General features: G+C 42.5%; 1 protein-coding gene across 2 annotated transcripts in view; it reads left to right on the top strand.

The window, feature by feature from the left end:
* Positions 1-81: 81 nt before the first annotated feature.
* Positions 82-16,807, top strand: part of cpox (coproporphyrinogen oxidase) — a 28,841-nt gene continuing 12,115 nt past the window's right edge. Inside the window, exons 1-4 of one of the 2 annotated variants that reach the window (XM_060833727.1) lie at positions 82-875; positions 5,360-5,500; positions 10,022-10,132; positions 12,888-13,029. In XM_060833727.1, the coding sequence (XP_060689710.1) occupies positions 380-875; positions 5,360-5,500; positions 10,022-10,132; positions 12,888-13,029 (890 nt within the window). In that variant the 5' untranslated portion in view covers positions 82-379. Of the gene's footprint in view, positions 876-5,359; positions 5,504-10,021; positions 10,133-12,887; positions 13,030-16,807 lie in introns of both variants that reach the window. The other variant, XM_060833726.1, reaches the window with a different exon arrangement.

Raw genomic sequence — 16,807 nt, 5'->3', positions numbered from 1 at the left:
CAAAACAAGTCCCACTAAAAACTACAAATCCCAGCAGACAGTTGGGTTATGTGCTAATCGCTCCGCCTCTCCGGTGTAATTTACGACTTGGGGCGCCCCGCCCTTCTGGTATAGATATTTTCTTAAAACGACCTATTTAGAGATGTCATTGCGCACCATCTGTGGAGCTGGTGGGACATTAACTTGGGTGTCCTAGCTCATAGGCAGGAGCGCTAGTAACAGGGAGTTCCCTTGCGGTGTAACATTCGGAAGCCGGCTCGCGAGCTTGTCATCCCATCCTAGTGTAACATTTGGAAGGCAGCGCGGGGCCATTCATAAAAGAGTATCTGGGATTGGAACGTTGTGTCGTCCAGCGGAGCGCGCGCCCCGCATTGTAACCATGTCCCAGCTGATCGCGCTGGCTCGCTGCGGAATCTGCGCCAGGTCCGCCCTCGCCCCCGTCGCAGCGCACCAGCGAGCCGGCGGAACCGCCGTCAGCCGGCGCCTCTGCGGCGTGCGATGGCTCAGCCGGCACGGCGTTCGGAAGATCGGCCTGGGGGACGGTGTTTGCACGGGGCTGCTGGTCGGTGGCGCCGTGCTGGTCGGGGTCACCGCCGTCGGCTTTGGGCTCAGCCGTCAGCGGGCCGTGATGGCAGCGGAACGCTGGCGCGGAGGGACCGAGCGGGACCAGCTGGCGCGGGAGGAAATGTTGCAGAAATGCAAACACTTCATGTCGGATCCGGTGACCAACATCGACCAGTTGCTGGAAAATAAGGAGAACATGAGGACTAAGATGGAGTTACTGATCATGGATGTTCAGGCTGATGTTTGCAAAGCCTTGGCTGAAGTTGACGGTGGTCAGACCTTCAAAGTCGACCGATGGCACCGTAAGGAAGGTAAACATTTCTGAATGTATGTCTACGTGCAAATGCACATGCTTCTGGAGAGGCAGATGTTATTGGGAAATACCAACTGTCAGTGAAACTGTCGTAATGGTGTGAATGGGGTGGAATAAACTGCTTTGCTGTCCAATGTATGGTCAGCACCTTCAGTCTGTACGCAATCAGGTCCTGGACCTTCCTGTGGCTTGCCACTTCAGCACACAATCCTGCTCCCATGCCCACATGTCTGTCCTTGCCCACATGTCTGTCCTTGGCCTGCTGCAATGTTCCAGTGAAGCTCAACGCAAACTGGAGGAACAGCATCTCGTCTTCCGATTAGGCACGTTACAGCCTGACGGTCTCAACATTGAATTCAACAACTTCAGATAATTTTATTTAATTTATTTTATTTATCCTTTTAAATTTTTTTTCAGTGTTCTGTACCTCTTATTTCTTGTTTCTCTTTCTCTCGCTCCCCACTCTTTCACCACCTTTTTCCTCTCCTCTTCCCCCTTTGCTACCCTTCTCCCCTGTTTTCCATTTTCCCTCTGCTTCACCCAATTCCCACATCCCCCACATATTTTGTCACATAGCACTGGCTTCAGCTTTGGTCATTCACAGCTCCTAATCTCCCTATAATCTCTCTATGCACTGTCATTATCATCTCTTTATTGCTTCTGGAGCCATGACTCACCTTCTCTCAGTCTAGTATAAAAACCTCCCTATTCCTCCCTTTTTTTAACTTTGACAAAGGGTCAGTTAGACTCGAAACATCAGCTCTTTTCTCTCCTTACAGATGCTGCCAGATCTGCTGAGATTTTCCAGCATTTTCTCTTTTGATAAACTAATCCGATTTGGAGAGGATAGAATCCCTCGAGGGAATTGTGCATGTGTATAGACTTTTTTAAAAAATGGGTAGCAAGATAGAACAGGGTCATTATTATAAAGATTACACACATTATGTATCAAAAGGGAAGTCTAGGAGGATTGGTAGACAGCTGACAGGATTCTTATATTTAAAGTGGGAGATAGTAGGAATGAATCCATTTAGACTGTTGGTGGTAGGAAGGAAATGAAATTTCATATTCCAGGAATGATTTGGAGATGCCGGTGTAGAACTGGCGTGTACAAAGTCTTAAAAATCACACAACACCAGGTTGTAGTCCAACAGGAGTGATATGTGATCTGGTCCACAACCACCTGATGAAGGAGCATCGCTCCGAAAGCCAGTGCTTCCAATTAAATCTGTTGGACTATAACCTGGTGTTGTGTGATACTCCAGGAAGTAATAGAAAATAAGTCTAAAAGTGGAAAACATTATGAAGAGTAGTTAGCAAAGATTTCAAAATGGGAAGTTCTGGCTTAACTGAATTTATTGCATTCTTTTGAGGAAGTAACAGGGTGTATTAAGGAATGCAGTAGATGCAATGTATTCTTATTTTGGAAAGGGTTTTGAAATGACAAGTCATAGGCTTGTGACTAAGATTGGAACATTTGGCACTCTGGGTGACTGGCCATCTTAATGTTGCACATTGCTCTGAAGCTGATCTTGCTGACTTTGGCTTCCTGCAGTGTTCCAGTGAAGCTCAAAGCAAATTTGAGGAACAGCAACTTGTCTTTTGATTAAATAGTTGGCAACCTTTTGAACTAACATTAAGTTGAACAAGTTCAGATTGTTTTCCCTGCTCCACCATTTTGTTTCCTTTTGTTTGCATGTTTTGGCCTTAATCTCATTTTTCTTGTATTGTTTCAAACAGCAGTATTAATTTCTCTATCATTCACAACTATTTCTCAACCTATCTCTTGGAGGTGCGGATGTGGGACTGGAGTGGACAAGGTTTGCCATCCACCTTGGACTTCTTAACTTGTCCTTTTTTGGCTGTTCCCATCAACACTTTTTTTTGTAATGTATTGTCTTCGCTTTCTAACCTACTGTCAACTTTCCTTTTTCCCTTACTCTCTCCACATTTGCTTCCATAAAAACAATAACATTTGTAACTTTAATTCAGATGAAAGTTCATGGCTCACTGCTTCAGTCGACACAGATAATGCCAGATCTGCTGAGCATTTCCAGCATTTTCTGTTTGTACTTTGGGACATTTGGAATTGGGGAAGGCAGATAACAGAATACATAGCACGCTGGCTACAAAACAGAGAGCAGAGAGTTGGTGATATAGTTACTTTGCCCGTGAGAAAGTGGAAGATGGCTGTCCACAAAGGTAAGTTGCGAGATTACTGTTATTCATCGTGGCATAAATAATTTTGAATAGGAAATCAGAATTACCAGATCAAAATGTTCAAATACCAAATTAGAAAATGTAGGCAATACTGAGATTGATTGTAACAAAACACCACGTCTAATTAATAAACTTGGAGAAAAGTATGGGCAGTTGGTAAATATTTTTTAGTATAGCAAAGTGCGTGGTGGTCTGTTTTTTGAGGATTGCAGATGCTGGAGGTTAGAGTAGTGCTGGAAAAGCACAGCAGATCAGGCAGCTTCCGAGGATCAGGAGGGTCGACGTTTCGGGCAAAAGCCCTTCATCAGTAACGAGACATTTTGATAGGCTGTCTTGGAAACCGGAGATCTTTTGTAAAGAGGATTCTATAGGAGCAGGAGCGGATGTGCAGAGAGATCTGAGTAGTTCACATGTTAATCAGGCTATTTTTTTTAAAAAAGCTAACACAGTAACACAGTATTGGACTTAATTTATAGTGGAGTGGAATTGGAAAAAACAAGCGAGTCCTTTAAAATTGATGCAGAGGCACTGGGAAAGATGTAAGAAAGTTTCACACTGGTGATCTTATCCCCGAGAATGCAGACTTGTAGGGAAAGATCCAAGTGTTTGGGGCTATTTTCAGAAGAGAAATATAATGTGATAGAAATTTTCATGATTATGAAAAGATAGAGGTTTCAAAGGTGGTGAGTGATGGAGCTGGTATTAACCAAAATAAGGGCTCATAAATGCAAGGTAATGACTAATACATTTATTGGTTAAAGACCTATATATTTCTTTTGAAATCCCAGAGTGTTAGGATATATAGAACTCATTGTCACAGTGAGTAGTTCAGGAGAATATCATGGATACTGTATATTTAAGGGGACTCTAGGTAAACACTTAAGGAAAAAACTTGTAATTCATGTTGATGGGGTGAGATTATGTTCATTTGGAGCCTGGTTTTTTTTTGCAATTCCTTTTAAATTAGTTGACCTCATCTAATCAATTTTGCCAGTACGAGCATGTAACAATTCAGGGTGTGTTCTACTTTCTAGTTTTTTATATCGGGTTGAATTCTTAAGCAGTTGGAGAACCATCAGCTAACGAGTGCAGTCAGCATAGATTTTCCAAAGGCAGCTTTATTTTAACCAGTCAAGTAGAATTCTCTACAGCAGCAAAACTAGATGTAATGGATATTGTAATAAGTTGCAAAAAGTGTTTGATAAGGTACCTGAAAGAGATTTGTGATAAACTTGACGGATCATGGAACTAAGGGGAAATTGGATACAAGGCTAATGAGTTGTTTGGAGGGTTAAATGTAAAGGTCAGTATGTAAGGAAGTTTCCCAGAATGGTAAATTAGTTATGTTGAGTGATGTTCCACCAGCAATCTGTATGCATCTAATAAGTCTGGGTTTAGAATTTGCATTAACATTTTCTGATGACACCTGTTTGGAGATTGTACCAAATTGTGAAAGTTAACAGTACCAGCTAAAATAAATAAGATGCCTATAGACAGCAAGTGTAGTTCAACATGGAAAAAACATTTTGCATTTTAAATAAGTTGGGAAAGAGCTACAGATATGCAAATCATTAAATGTGCTAGGATGGATAAATAAAGCAATATATTTAGTTTTGAATCTTTAAAAACGTTATAAAAGATCATGAAGGCTTTGTTGAATTTATAATATATCTCAGTCTGAAATTGGAATATTCCTTGTTTTTGACGACCTATTATCAGAAATAAACACTGAGTAGATTCACCAGGATGATACTAGAGGCAATGGCCTATAGTTATGAAAATATATTTTGAGAAACAAAAGAACTCAGCAGGTCACTCAGCTGTGGAGAGAAAACAGAAGAGTGAACAATTTAGATGTCGACTCCTTGTTAGACAACAGAGCCTACACCTGAAATGTTAACATCTTTTCTCTGTACCAATGCCATTGAATCCCTTTCCCCCAACATACACAGTACTCCAACTGAGATCCAATGAGGGCTCTGTATAGTTGTAATAGAACTTTCTCCTCTTTATTTTATATTTCTTTAGTTTAAAATCGTTAATGAATTCTTAACAAGTTACAGTGGATTGGAATTAGAGCAGATCTGCACCTTTTCTTTATTCCCCCTACGGTTCATTTAAAGGAAGACAAAAATTGAATAGTTTTGCACACACCTGTGTCAGGTGTGCTTGACTAAGACCTTCTGTGCAAGTATTTTGCTCTCTAATGGGCAACGCTGGTCTGGTTTGATTGACATTTGAGTTACACACTTATTATTCCAGGTGGCGGTGGGATAAGCTGCGTACTTCAAGATAGCAAAGTGTTTGAGAAAGCCGGGGTGAATGTTTCTGTTGTATTTGGCAACCTTTCGGAGGAAGCTGCTAAGCAGATGCGAAGCAGAGGAAAGTCGTTGAAAACTAAAGGTGGTAAGGAGGAATTTTTGATTTGAAATCTGTTGGTTTATAATTCCCAGCATTTGCCTTTCTCATATTATAGAAACTTTTCTTTCTTTCTGTCCTTTCAAACTGGTGTCTCTCTCTGTCTCTCTCTGTCTCTCTCTGTCTCTCTCTGTCTCTCTCTGTCTCTCTCTGTCTCTCTCTGTCTCTCTCTGTCTCTCTCTGTCTCTCTCTGTCTCTCTCTGTCTCTCTCTGTCTCTCTCTGTCTCCTGCACTCTGAAATACAAGCTTTTTGTTGGCTTCTAATTTTGAGAAAGTGAGGTCTGCAGATGCTGGGGATCAGAGCTTAAAAATGTGTTGCTGGAAAAGCGCAGCAGGTAAGGCAGCATCAAAGGAACAGGAGAGTCGACATTTCGGGCATAAGCCCTTCTTCATGAATGAGGAGGGTGTGCCAAGCAGGCTAAGATAAAAGGTAGGGAGGAGGGACTTGGGGGAGGGGCATCGGGAATGCGATAGATGGAAGGAGGTTAAGTGAGGGTGATAGGTCGGAGAGGGGGTGGGAAGAAGGCGATGCTGAGTTCGAGGGTTGGGACTGAGACAAGGTGGGGGGAGGGGAAATGAGGAAGCTGGAGAAATCTGCATTCATCCCTTGTGGTTGGACGGTTCCTAAGCGGAAGATGAGTCGCTCTTCCTCCAGGCATCATGTTGCCAGGGTCTGGCACTGGAGGAGGCCAAGGACCTGCATGTCCTTGGCGGAGTGGGAGGGGGAGTTAAAGTGTTCAGCCACGGGGTGGGAAGAAGGGCTTATGCCCGAAACGTCGATTCTCCTTCTCCTTTGATGCTGCCTGACATGCTGCGCTTTTCCAGCAACACATTTTTTGGTTTCTAATTTTCCCTTGTATGTCAACCTACAACAATTGGAAAAGCTGAAAAACATCACAAAAGTAGAATTCAGTCTCCTCCTCCCAGCCACAAAGTGTAAATAGTCTTGAATAAAAGCAAATTATCAAACTGCTCCTTTCACGTGAATTGAATAAATTACATTCTGTTTCATTACCTTGGATTTTAAGATTTTTAAGAGCATTTTGAGTGATGTGGCATTAATCAGTTTCTGTTTTCTTTGTAAACAGACACCCAATAATTGTTGGTTTCAATTCAGATTTGACCATTTTAATGGACTGATTTGTTTTTGGCTGTGTGAATAAAACCAACCATAATGCATGTCCAAAAACCCACGACGGATGAGCCCGTGGATCCTCAAGAGTATCATCTAAGCAATATCATTGTTCCCGAAGCTTTGTCCTGCAGATGGCCTTAGACAGGATTTCCACATAAGAATTTAAAATTTTTATCCACTTACTGATTTATACATTGTTCGTATGTGAATTTGGACTTTAGACCCCAGACTGCGAGTTTGGTCCTAAACATTTACGTTCTTAAATTCATGTTCTGCAGCCAAGTGGAACACATGAATCTTAGTGAAATTGGAGTTGAATCAATGTGGCAATGTGCAAAGTGCTTTAGAGCAGCTAATCACTATATTTCCTCAAGTTCTCATCAGTTCGAACTTCGAGCTTTAATAGAATTTAATAGATTGACAGGGTTGTTCAGAAGGCATACAGTGTTTGGGCCTTTATTAATAGGGGGATTGAGTTCTGGAGCCAGGAGGTTATGCTGCTGGTGTGGCCACACTTGGAGTATTGAGTACAGTTCTGGTCACTGCATTATAAGAAGAATGTGGAAGCTTTGGAAAGGGTGCAGAGGAGATTTACTAGGATGTTGCCTGGTATGGAAAGAATGTCTTATGAGGAAAGGCTGAGGGCCTTGAGGCTGTTCTTGTTAGCGAGAAGCTGGTTAAGGACATACTGGCACTGGAACGTATCCAGCGGAGATTCACATGGATGATCCCTGGAATGGCAGGTCTAACATATGAGGTACGGCTGAGAATCCTGGGATTATATTCACTGGAGTTTAGAAGATTAAGGGGAGACTTAATAGAGACGTACAAGATAATACATGGCTTGGAAAGGGTGGACGCTAGGAAATTGTTTCCATTAGGCGAGGAGACTAGGACCCGTGGACACAGCCTTAGAATTAGAGGGGGTCAATTCAGAACAGAAATGCGGAGACATTTCTTCAGCCAGAGGGTGGTGGGCCTGTGGAATTCATTGCCATGGAGTGCAATGGAGGCCGGGGACGCTAAATGTCTTCAAGGCCGAGATTGATAGATTCTTGTTGTCTCGAGGAATTAAGGGCTACGGGGAGAACGCTGATAAGTGGAGTTGAAATGCCCATCAGCCATGATTGAATGGCGGAGTGAACTCGATGGGCCGAATGGCCCTACTTCCATTCCTATATCTTATGGTCTTATGGAGGTGACTTAATAAAGACATACAAGATAATCAGAGGGTTAGATAGGCTCTCCCTGCCCACCCTTTTTCCAAGTATGGGAATGGCAAACACAAGGGGACACACTTTAAAAGTGAGGGGAGATAGGTATAAGACAGATGTAGAGGTAGTTTCTTTACTGAGAGAGTAGTAAGGGTATGGAATGCCTTGCCTGCAACGGTAGTAGATTCGCTAAGTTTAAGTCGTCATTGGACAGGCATATGGACGTACATGGAATAGTGTAGGTGGGATGGGCTTCAGATTAATATGACAGGTCGGCGCAACATCGAGGGCCGAAGGGCCTGTACTGCGCTGTAATGTTCAATGTTTCTATATGCCTTGCATTCACCTTTCAGTCACAAGGCGCAAGTAGGAAGGCTGAACCAAGACTGAATTAGTATTTCCTGTTTGACACCAAACTCAGTCAGTATTAGCCCAAAGAATTTCAAGACTCACTTCATCTAGGTAATAGAGTCATAGAGATGTACTTAACCTTTTGGGATGAATCTTATTTGGTGGTGCTTGTTGCCATCTTCCCCAACACAACCACCTTCTCATTTATAATTGCGCTCTCTTGCGTGCACCCATTCCTTGTGTTTACCCTCCTTACCCTTGGTGTTTTTTAAAGCTAATATGTGTAAATTGAGGTGCTGAGTTTGTTAGCAGACCCTATTTCAATGCCAGAACAATAATAGGAATGGCTTGGTATCTGAGGAGGAAGAAACTACATTGAAGGATGCTGTTAACCTGTTACGTCAGTTGCCAAATGCTGCCACTTTTTCTGACCATGATCACTTATGTTAGCTGTGCAGATTGTCAGTGGGATTTTTCTATCACTGGCTTGTGCATGCTCTGTCACACTGACAACTTTCAAACAATTCCATAAAAATAAATTTGAGCATGTGCAGTATTTCCAAATTACTGCTGGTTTGCACTGTGCAAACTATTCTACAGTTTAAACAAGATTAATTCTGCAGTTCCCACATCTGCCTCTAGTTGAGAGGGTTCTGTACTAGAAAGGATACCTTAGTCATAGTGATATACAGCATGGAAACAGACCCTGTGGTCCAACCCGTCCATGCCAACCAGATTTTACGATCTAATCTAGTCCCACTTGCCAACACCCGGCCCATATCCCTCCAAACCCTTCCTATTCATATACCCATCCAGATGCTTTTAAATGTTGCAATTGTACTAGCTTCTACCACTTCCTCTGGCAGCTCATTCCAAACACATACCACCCTCTGCATGAAAAACTTGCCCCTTAGGTCTCTATATCTTTCCTCTCTCACCCTGAACCTATGCCCTCTAGTTCTGGACTCTCCTACCCCAGGGAAAAGAGTTTGTCTAGCTATTCCTATCCATGCCCCTCATGATTTTTATAAACTTCTATAAGGTCACTCCCTCAGTCTGTGATGCTCCAGGCAAAACAGCCCCAACCTATCTAACCTTTCTCTATAGCTCAAATCCTCCAACCCTGGCAACATCCTTGTAAATCTTTTCTGAATCCTTTTAAAGTTTCACAGTATCCTTCCAATAGGAAGGAGACCAGGATTGCACACAATATTCCAACAGTGGTCTAACCAATGTCTTGTACAGCCGCAACATGACCCCCCCCAACTCCTGTACTCAGTCCTCTGACCAATAAATGAAAGCATACCAAACTGCTTCTTCACTATCCTATCTACCTGCGACTCTACTTTCAAGGGTACCTTGGAACCTGCACTCCAAGGTCTCTTTGTTCAGCAACACTGCCTAGGACCTTTCCATTAAGTGTATAAGTCCTGCTGAGATTTGCTTTCCCAAAATGCAGCGCCTCACATTTATTTGAATGAAACTCCACCTGCCACTCCTCAGCCCATTGGCCCATCTGATCAAGATCCCGTTGTAATCTGAGGTAACCTTCTTTGCTGTCCACCACACCTCCAATTTTGGTGTCTTCTGCAAACTTAGTAACTATACCTCTTACGCTCCCATCCAAATCATTTATATAAATGACAAAAAGTAGTGGACCCAGCACTGAACCTTGTGGCACTCCACTGGTCACAGGCCTCCTTAGACTCCTAGCCTTAACTTTGCTGCAGGCTATGAAGCAACCCTTAAAGAAACGATATGAATGTAGCCCTGTCATTTGAGTGTGTTGTGTTATTTTGGATGCAGGGAAACTGCCTTTTTGTGCCATGGGAGTGAGTTCTGTGATCCATCCCAAGAATCCCCACATTCCAACCATCCATTTCAACTACAGATACTTTGAAATTGAAGAAGCAGATGGTAAGTGTCCATTTTAAAATATTTTATATATTCACTGTTAACTTATCTTTTATGTCCTGCCACATCCAGTCATGAATGGTTTTAACATTTAATCACCTCACTGGAGGAGGAGATTCTGTGATTATCCCCAATGATAGAAGAGCCCAGCACATCAGCGCAAAAGAGAGGGCAGAAGCATTCGCAGCAATCTTCAGTCAGAAGTGCTGAGTGGATGATTAATCCGGGCTTCCTTCAGTGGCCCTCGGCATCACAGATGTTCAGTTAATCCAATTCATTCCACAAAGAATCAGGAAATGATTGGAGTCACTGGATAATGCAAAAGCTATGGGCCCTGATTACATTCTGGCAATAGTATTGAAGATATGTGCTCCAGAACTTGCCAAACTGTTCCAGTACAGTTACAACGCTGGCATCTGTCTGACAATATCGAAAATTATCCAGGTATGCCCTGTACACACAAAGTACTCTTGAACACGGGTACATGTGACAATAAAATCCGATTTAATCTAAAGCCAAACCAGGGACTTACTGTCCCATTAGTCTACTGTCACCTGTCTGATCATCAGTAAAGTTATGGAAGGTGTCATCAACAGTGCTGTCAAGCAGCACACGCTCAGTGACACCCAGTTTGTGTTCTACCAGGATAGCTCCACTCCTGACCTTATTGTAGCCTTGGTTCACACATGGACAAAAGAGCTGGATTCCAGAGGTGAGGTGAGAGTGACAAGCCCTTGACATCAAGGCCATGTTCTGCTGTATGTAACATTAAGGAATCCTAGCAAAACTTTGATTCAATGAGTATTAGGGGGCAGGTCCTTCGCTGGTGGGAGTCACACCCGACATATAGGAAAATGGTTGTGGTTGTTGCAAGTCAGTCATCTCCACCCCAGGCCATGCCTGCAGGAGTTCCTCAGGGTAGTGTCCTAGACGCAATCATCTTTAGCTGCTTCATCAATCACTTTTTGTACCATCGTAAGGCCAAAGCAGTCCATGTTCAAGTGCAACAAGATCTGGACAATATCCAGGCTTGGGCTGATAAGTGACAAGTGACACTCGCACTACACAAAACCCAGGCAATGACCAGCTCCCATAAGATACTATCTAACCATCACTCACAACATTCAGTGGTCACAGAATCCCTCATTACAAATTATAACTGGGGTTATCACTGTCCAGAAACGTAACTGGACTTCCCTTTATAAATACAGTGGCTAAGAATTCTGTGGCAAATTACTCACCACCTGACTCCCCAGAGTCCGTCCACCAGCTTCAAGTCAGGAATGTGATAGACTTTTCACTTGCAAGAAACTTGACACCATCCGGGACATTGATTGGCACGACATTCACAAGCACCCATTTCCTCCAGCACCGACATTCAGTAGCAGCAGTGTGTGTGATCTACAAAATGCACTGCGGAGATTCACCAAAGATCCTTTGACAGCACCTTCCAGGGCCACAACCACTTCCATCCAGGAGGATTAGGGTAGCAGATACTTGGGCACACCACCTGTAAGTTCCCTCCCAAGTCACTCACATCCTGACTTAGAACTATATCAATGTTCCTTCACTATTGCTGGCTCAAAATAATGGAATTCCCTCCCAAAGGCTATTGTGGGTTTGACTGCAGCAGTTCAAGAAGGCAGCTCACTCCCATGTTCTGAAGGATAACTGGAGGAGGCAATTAATATATGCCAACGAGACACCCATGACCTCTTCAGTGATATGGTTCTGTCAATTTTGAATTAATGGGTTGCATTTATGGCTGTAGATTGGGGCAAGAGTAGCAAGACATGAAATGTAGGAGGCAGGATTTAATGAGGACATCAGGACACCAATATCCATTACCACAGATCTCCGAGATGGGTACGTTTAACTATAGAGCATCCCCTACTCTGACTGACTGAAAGACTGCCCCAGTGAACTTCATGGAGAGGATGGTAGCAGTAAATTATTCCCATCAATTATTGCTCGAGATTTTTTTCTAAACCCATTGTTGAGCATCATTGGCACAGTTGCATTTAGGAATGTGAAGATCAGTAAAGCACAGATGATATTATATGTAACCTGGGAACAGGGAAAAGTATGGTTCCGCTCTAAAATGGTTCAAATCACACATTGTGTATCGGGCAGACTGATTTACTGCTACGTCATTCCTCACCATGGGGTTAAAATAACCACCACCTCCTTGCCCTCAAAACAAAAGCTAACATGTAATTCTAAGCTTTTTATACTAACATATGTATTGGAAACAAGAGTAGGCCGTTTGGTTCTTCAAGACTGCTGTGCCATTTGATGAGATTGGATTGTGGCGTCAACTTTACTTTCCTGTCCACAGCCTATAATCTTTGACTCTGAATTGACAAGGAAATCAATCTAACTCCATCTTAACTCTCTTCAATGACCCTATCTCCACTGCTGCGTGGTTGTCACAACTGCTTCCCATTGTCAACAGTGCTGCAGTGTTCTCTCTCCAGCACTGCATAGTGTGGGTTTAACCTTAACCTTTCGGACTGGGAGGTGGAAATACTGCATCTTCTGTCATGAAGTGACTGCCCACTTGATGTCACTGCAGTATTTATTCACCAAATTCTAGTCTCTATTCTCTGAGGCTATCCATTATGGGACTCAGACCTTTGATCTTTTATCTTAGTGATACAAAAATTACCTCTGCGTCAAAGTCATCTTGTGAATTGAATAGTATTGTAAATATGAAATAAATGTTGTTGTTGTTGAGTTAAACATTCTTGTTTAATAGGTCAGAAATCATGGTGGTTTGGTGGGGGCACAGACCTTACTCCGACATACCTGAATAAGGACGATGCTGTCCATTTTCACAAGACCCTCAAGGAGGCCTGTGACAAGCATGATAAAAGTTATTATCCAACTTTTAAAAAATGGTGAGTTGAATGGAATGCAGAAGCTGTTTCATTGATTTTGTTTTAAGGATTGATTTTTTTTAGAATCTCATTCAAATCCATTGAAAATGTCTAATTACTAATGTGCGACATTATCAAGTGCTGTGAGTATATATACATTATTAACAAAACCTATATAAAGTTGGCCATGTGCAAGAGAATACAATCCATCCATGCACTTCCGAGATCAGCCTCGAGCCTGATTTTCTTCCAGGCATAAGTGGGTACTGCAGATGCTAATTTTGATCCTGATTTTCTTCCTCCTCTTTAATTGACAGGACATGTTGGATTGTGCTGTCCTTCACAATAGATGGGCAATTTCTATTATAGCACCTTGCAGGTTTTTTATTTGTTACTCATGGGATGGTCTATACTCCTGTACTCTGCGGTTAACCAGAATTTGGTGTAACATAGTGGAGTGACTGTGGGGGATTGCATTAAGCAAGAATGTTGAAAATAGAGTCATTTGAGTTTTTACAAAGGTGGAAAAGACAGAAAGGCATAGAATTAATAGAGGTTCATAGAGTCCCTACAGTGTGGAAGCAGGCCACTTGGCTCATTAAGTTCACACCGACCTTCTGAAGAGCATCCCAACTAGACCCCCCCGGTACCTATCCCAATGACCCTGGATTTCCCATGGTTCATCCACCAAGCCTGGACACCATAGGCAATTTAGCATGGCCAATCCACCGAGCCTGCACATTGGCAGGAAACCGGCGCATTCCGAGGAAAAACACAGAGCGAATGTGCAAACTCCACACAGTCGCCTAAGGATGGAGTTGAACACAGGTCTGTGTGTAGCAGCAGTGCTAAGCACTGAGCCACCATGCTGCCCAATGGCACATACCAACAAACTGGATATCTCTACCAGTGCTAAGGGTGGGAGGGTCAAAAAAATCTTAGAAACTGGTAGGTAAACGTGAGGAAAATAGAAACCCATTGTGGAGGGAAGAAAAGGCGCTACAGTTATTTGGTTAGAGTACAAGTGCCTTAAGGGTATATGTTTGACAGCTTTTTGATCTTCAGACAAATATTTAAATTTTCTTTGACTTGGTCATGTTATGTTTCAAACTGAGTCACCCTGTTAAAGCTGAAAAGAAAAGGTTTTCCACTTTGTGTTTCACTGCACTTGTTTGAAAGTTCTGTTAGATTTACAATTTTTAAAACTATGAGCATTCTTGACCATTCTTTCTATCGGTCTATCCAGGCTACTGTTTTCTGATTATTTTTGCTTTGTTTCCTAAAAAAGCTGCTGTTTTTCTATGATTGCACACTGGGAAAGGTTTGGCTAACCTCGCTGGAAGTTGCAGCTGGACACACTGATAAGAGTCAGTTGAATGACTGATCATTTTTGTGACTTGTAAGATTATGCCTGAACTTTGTGTGTGAAACCAGATCGTAGTGACTTTGGACTGAGGAGTTCTTATCAAGGGTACACAAAGGAATTATAGTGTGATTCCCGGCATTTTTGTCAAATACTTGTCATTGTGGAGTGGGTGTGTTCACTCAGTCCAAACCTGGCTTACAATAACCAGTGACAAATCTGTTGGATGATTTTTTTTTTGTGCATCCCATTGTTTTCAAAACCTGGAGTATACTCCAAAGTCAAGATTGTGTCATCCAACTGGAAAAGTTGACAAGAGTACCTCAGAGTTTCATACTGTCAAGCCTCTGCTCTCTACTGTGTTTTCTCCAAATTCTACTGTCATTACTGATGGCTGCAGGAAAACACATAATAAATGCTGGGGAATTCCATGCAAGTAAATCAGATCTATTGCCCAGTGTGCCATTTTCTACAATTTCCATTTTTTTTTTTTGCAGCAGTGTTTCTTCCCTTTTTTTGTATAAGAAAGCTACTAAGATGATAATGGAAAGCAGTTTAAGAGCCTATCCCTAGTTTGACTTGCCTCTGATTGTTACAATTGCAATAATAACTGCCTTTGTGAAATTTGCTGTTGATTTGGTACTTTTGTCCCAAACTATTTTAGGAGAGATTGCAGTAGCTTTCCTATTGGAAACATCTGTGTATCTTTGTATTTTTTGACTTAGCTGAATAGCAGTAAGAGTGGGTTGAGAATCTGGTCAGCCAATGCTGGGAATATATGGGACTGTCCTTGCACTAAAACAGGCAGAAATACACAGGTTGGCATTTTTATTAAAGAGACTGTGGTTGTGAAGTATTTTATATTATGGTTATATAACCACAAGAGAAATCGGCAGAGTTATGCCATTCAGCCCATTGAGTATGCACCACCATTTGATTATGGCTGTCTGTTTCTCAACCCCATTTTCCTGTCTTCTTCCCATAACCCTTGACCTCTTAGCAATCAAGAACCTATCTACCTCTGTCTTGAAGACACTCAGTGACTTGTTGCTGCAGAAGGCTGTGGAGGCCAAGTTCTGCAGATTTACCACGTTCCGGTTGACAAAATTCCAACTTATCTCAGTTCTAAAGGGTCAACGCTTCGCTCTGAGGTTTTGCCCTCAGGTCCTAGTCTCTAGTGGAGACATCTTGTGCATATCGCTATATCCAGGCCTCTTGCTATTCTATAGGTTTCAGTGGATTCCTCCTCATCCTTCTGAACTCCATTTAGAACAGACCCAGAGCCTTCAATTGTTCCTCATGACGAAACATTAATTTCCAGCATCATTCTTGTGAATCTCCTCTGGGGCCAGTGCATCCTCCTTTAGAAACAGGGCCCAAAACTGCTCTCAGTATTCCAAATGCAGTCTGACTAGTGCCTTAAACAGCCTAAGCAGGGCATCTGTGCTCTTGTGTTCTAGCCCTCTTGCAATGAATGCTATCATTGCATTTGCCTTCCTAACTGCAACTGAATCTGCGTATTAATGTTAAAATAATCGTGAATTAGGATTCCTAAGTCGTTTTGTGTGTTAGATTTCTGAAGCCTTTCCCTTTTTGGAAAATAGTCTGTGCCTCTTTCTTCCTAACAAAGTGCATATCCTCATCCCATCCCACATTGTATTCCATCTACCGCTTCTTTGCCCATTCTCTAGCCTGTCCAAGTCCTTCTGCAGCCTTTCCTCTTCCTAATCACTGCCTGCCCCTCCACCTATCTTGTGTCATCTACAAACTTAGCAACTTAGATCCACTTGTAACAAACTTCACACTATAGTTTTTCAACCAAAACATGGGCACAATAGCTTCAGTGCTATAAACTTAAATTCCCCATTGATGCAACATACTTTAAGAGAATTGATTTTACACACAAAGTGGAACACATCACCATGTGGAATGGTTGGGGGCAAGCTCAATAAGTACATGAGCGGACAAGGAATAGGATGATATGAGTAATGTGAGAAGACACTGGAGCATTGTTCTGTGTGGATAGGAAAGACCATTTGAAGATCTGGACCCCTGGAGTGGGGGGGTCGGGGAAGGTGTGGTGGGAGGTATCTCTGTTCCATGATTGTGAGTGTTTATTGACCAAACAGTCTGGTTCTTTAAGACTTCATTCTTAATACAGATGGGTAAAGAGCGTCTGGAAACACACAGGTTGTGTACTTCTGTATTCCTCGGAGGAGCTGCCCACATGGTTTAAAACAAAGACATTTTTCATACTTAAAGAAGGTTACAGGCCATGATCACACAGTACATTCAGACAATTACCAATCAATACACAATATTGCTTTATGTGACAGTTACTCAGTCCAATGATATTTCCTGGGAACCAATTTGATTTTCCAACACTTAGGCCACCTTTATCTCACTAACCGAGCCATTGCACCTGCACCCGAAAGT

This window comes from Hemiscyllium ocellatum, chromosome 12, assembly GCF_020745735.1.
Source record: "Hemiscyllium ocellatum isolate sHemOce1 chromosome 12, sHemOce1.pat.X.cur, whole genome shotgun sequence".
In the NCBI taxonomy this organism is placed as follows: Eukaryota; Metazoa; Chordata; class Chondrichthyes; order Orectolobiformes; family Hemiscylliidae; genus Hemiscyllium; species Hemiscyllium ocellatum.
Note: the sequence above shows the minus strand (reverse complement) of the source record. Positions and strands in the feature narration are given on the sequence as shown.